The sequence below is a fragment of the Botrytis porri genome (assembly GCF_014898465.1).
Source record: "Botrytis porri strain MUCL 3234 chromosome Unknown BPOR_027, whole genome shotgun sequence".
Lineage (NCBI taxonomy): Eukaryota > Fungi > Ascomycota > Leotiomycetes > Helotiales > Sclerotiniaceae > Botrytis > Botrytis porri.
The window spans coordinates 142,610-146,184 of record NW_024066101.1 but is presented as its reverse complement, the minus strand read 5'-3'; the positions used below and the strand labels follow the sequence as shown (position 1 = coordinate 146,184).

The following is a 3,575-nucleotide window of genomic DNA, read 5'->3' as shown; positions in this document are numbered from 1 at the left end:
GGCTCGTAGAACAAGATCGCGTGTAGAATAATTGAAAAAGTGTCCGAGTTCCCCATATGTCCGAGTTCCCCATACGTTACGTTATGAAATTGTGCTTATTTTTATTAATTTATTAATTTTAATATATTATATCTTTTTCATTTTTTATTCAAATCTTACAAAACTTTGTTTTTATATAGAAAATATATATATAAATTACTATATAATATTTTATTGAATTAAAATAAAATTTATAGAAGTTATATTCAATTTTAGTTTATATTATACATCTTTAATTATTTCGCCGAGTATGTACAAGAATAAACATCTCTATTTTGCATTTTTATTATTGTTTTATAGTTACCATATCATCTAGCGACATGTGACCGTTATCTCACTATATATCATTTCCGGTCCCTATATAAAGATCCAGCCAAGTGTTATCAGCTCAGCTGTATGTCGATTTATGCACATTTAGATCTTTGTGTTCAACGACAGAACAAATACCCTGACTGCTGACTAACCATACCCAATCGTTCATTCATTTCATCCATCAAGTATAAATCCCATCATGGATTCCAATTACTTCCCAGCCCTTTCCCTCCCAATTCCAAAGCGAGTAAAGCAAAATGACCACCAACAGTGGGTCTAGCGCTCAACGCTTCTTCAATTCCTTCCTCCGTACTTCCATCCACTTTGACTGTCCATCTATCACTCAGAGGCCAACTATTCTTTCCGTTGCTAATGAAAGCCCAAATATCATCAACAAACGATTGTCTCACCGCTCCTGTTGTTGTACCTGCAGTCCAAATATTCCAGTCGGATTTCGCCCATGCCTGACGAGAGTCAAGAGCTACTCCGCCATCAGACCGAATGGTTGGATAGTAGTTCTCTTGCATGGTATATGCTGCGTCTGGGAAGGTTGACAAATCGAGCAAAAGGTCCGGGTAGAGATTGAAGGGGATTTTCCAGGAATTGTCATTATCTGGGTAATTGAGTACGAAATGTGTTTGATCCGCATCAGTTCCTAATTTATCTGTGTATATTTGGGTGGCATGCGCATCTCCGATGGTCGAATAATTCGAATAGGTCTCACCGGCTAGAGAAGCAAAAGCTTTCAGACTAACTGCTGCTTTGATTGCGAGGTTGGTTTCATTAGCGAGGGGTCCGGCAGCATCGTTGGTAGAGAGTTGAAGAGTGATATTGATGGAAGTTGACGGGAGATATGACGCGTATCTATTGAGAAGTGGGTAGTATTTCTCTGCCCAAGCTGTGTTATTGGACGCTTTCTGGTAAGCGAGAGCGAGTATCAGTAGATTTCCGGTTTCTTCTATTGGCATTACTTCTGCAACGCCATTATCATGGCCGGTGGCATTGGGATAGGCGGAACCAATGTCGTGAATTACATAAGGAAGAGTACAACGACCGGAAGCGAGATATTGTAGTATTGGTTCAAGGAGGAGACGTAAATATTCTGGGTTTGTAACATACAGAACCGGGAATAAGGGCATGATTACATCCACGGTGTTAACGTTCCCATCACTTAAAATTTCCTTGACGAATGCGAGGACGTCGTTGGTATCCAGTGTAGCATTTGGAATCACCAAATCAATTCCTCCATATACCTGTCTTAATGACAAGGTTGTGATATCCGAGTAATTTGTACCAGCGACTTGAGTTGCAGCTGCAGACAATTCAGAATCGATGGTTTGAGACTCAACAAATGCATTGTCATAATCTTCAAAGAAATGTTCCAAGGCGTCAATAGTTTTTGGATATGTCGCACGATAATATCCAATGTATGGTGTTCCTAAATAATTAACTGCAGCTTCTCTTACATATCCGATAGCGTAGGTAACAGAGGATGGTCCTGTGACACTTCCCAAATCGTGGGAGATTCCTGTGACTCCATCTACTAACCAGGCACCCAGAGCCCCGGAGAGGGCTCCTGTTTCTGAAAAGACTTTGCGGACAGCGGTCCTATCACCCGATTCACAAGTAAGAGTAGAAGTGGATGAGGGCTGAGATGAATAGATGGCTTCACCCCATAATGCTTGATCTGAGGCCTCTGAGTATGTGGCTCGGTTGTTGGCTTTGATTGAAAATGCTGAGGTGGTGTTTTGTTTCGTGAATGTCCAAAATGAGGATGCAGTCTGGCCAGTCCAAGTACCACTGATATCTGAATATATCTGAATATTGGTTGCGGCAGTAGTCTCAGCAGATATTGTCAAGTAACCTATCTAAACATCAACAAAAGTATCAATGTCAAAGTTCAGGAGGCATATGAAGGTCACGTTTAATGGAACTTACTGAAGGGAAGGGACTGTCTCAAATAATTCCCAGTGCTGACGGGAGAAAAGAAGTCCAAGCTGAAAGTTACAATCCCAGCCGTTAAATTAAAAATCGAATGTGTAGAGGTATATTTCGCCGACGTTGTAGACCCATCTCTTGTTCCAGCTCCTGGAGAAGCTACCCCGAAAAGATTCCACGTAACGTTATCCACGCGTGCAATTACGCTCCATATCAAATTTTGGCCTGCCCAGAATTGTGCATTTCCAGAACTAACGTTGGTGGCGAGGGAACTCGGGATCCAGGCCGAAAGATAAGGATTCCTCACTGCAAGAGGATATGAAGGAGGCTGAATAGGTTCATGGAAAAAAGTTGCGGATGTATCTCGGTGGTGGTGATGTTGTTGTTGAGCCTTAGTGACTGGGATAAAAACAGCCAGGAAAATGAATAAGGCACCTATCACAACAAGAGCTCCCCTCCGACAATACATAAATAACATGGCTTTCCGATTGGAATCCAGTAACTCCTTCTTTTGAGATTCTGACAAATTATCAGAGGAAGTGATTGAATCGTCAGATATCCCACATTCAGGAGGAGTAGGTCTGCTCTCGGCGAACGTTTTGTAGTTTATCCTTCCCATGGTGAACGTTTGGATGATGTTGTATCACGCTCGTATTGCGAATGTGATTATCTGCAGAAAAGTGACTTGCTAATCTGCAGCAATACGTCGCCTACCGAATATAGGTGTATGCAGATGAATGAATGAATCAGAAATGCAGAAGCTCTGAAGTTTTGTTGCAAACATACTCCTGTGACATAGTTTAGAAGAATGTTGTGGCACAGTGCTGGTGTATCCCGCTCGCTATGTTCCTAAGAACCTAGTAGTTCAAGATCTACTCACTAAGTCGAGTACCCTACTTTCTGACCACCCCTCTTTTGGGCCATCTTTCACCATCAAAATTAACAAAAAAAAACTTTTTTATTTATGAATAGAATTTATTGAAAATTTATATATATATATATAACTCAGATCATTTTAAGCTTATTCTGAAAATTTTAGATTTTTAGGATTTTTCCAAATGAAGATCTAAAGCTTTAAAATATTGATTTTATAATTTGTATAAGAATCATATATAAATTTTACTTTTTTAAAAAAAGTTTTATAACTTTTCAATAAAAATTATTAAAAACAAATTATAAATTTTCATTATAAATTTATATTGTTTATAATATAAAAGATTTTAGTTTTTTAGAAAAACTTTAATATATAAGTATTTATAAAAATACTCTCGAAATTATAGGGATTA

At 38.9% G+C, this 3,575-nt stretch overlaps 1 protein-coding gene across 1 annotated transcript; it reads right to left on the bottom strand.

Moving 5' to 3' along the window:
• Positions 1–548: 548 nt before the first annotated feature.
• Positions 549–2,908, bottom strand: EAF01_011943 (uncharacterized protein; the record flags this gene model as incomplete). The annotated part of the gene is made up of 2 exons (XM_038920201.1): positions 549–2,215; positions 2,290–2,908. The coding sequence occupies 2 exons, from the start codon at positions 2,906–2,908 to the stop codon at positions 549–551; spliced, it is 2,286 nt and encodes a 761-aa protein (XP_038764343.1).
• Between the last annotated feature and the right edge of the window lie 667 nt (positions 2,909–3,575).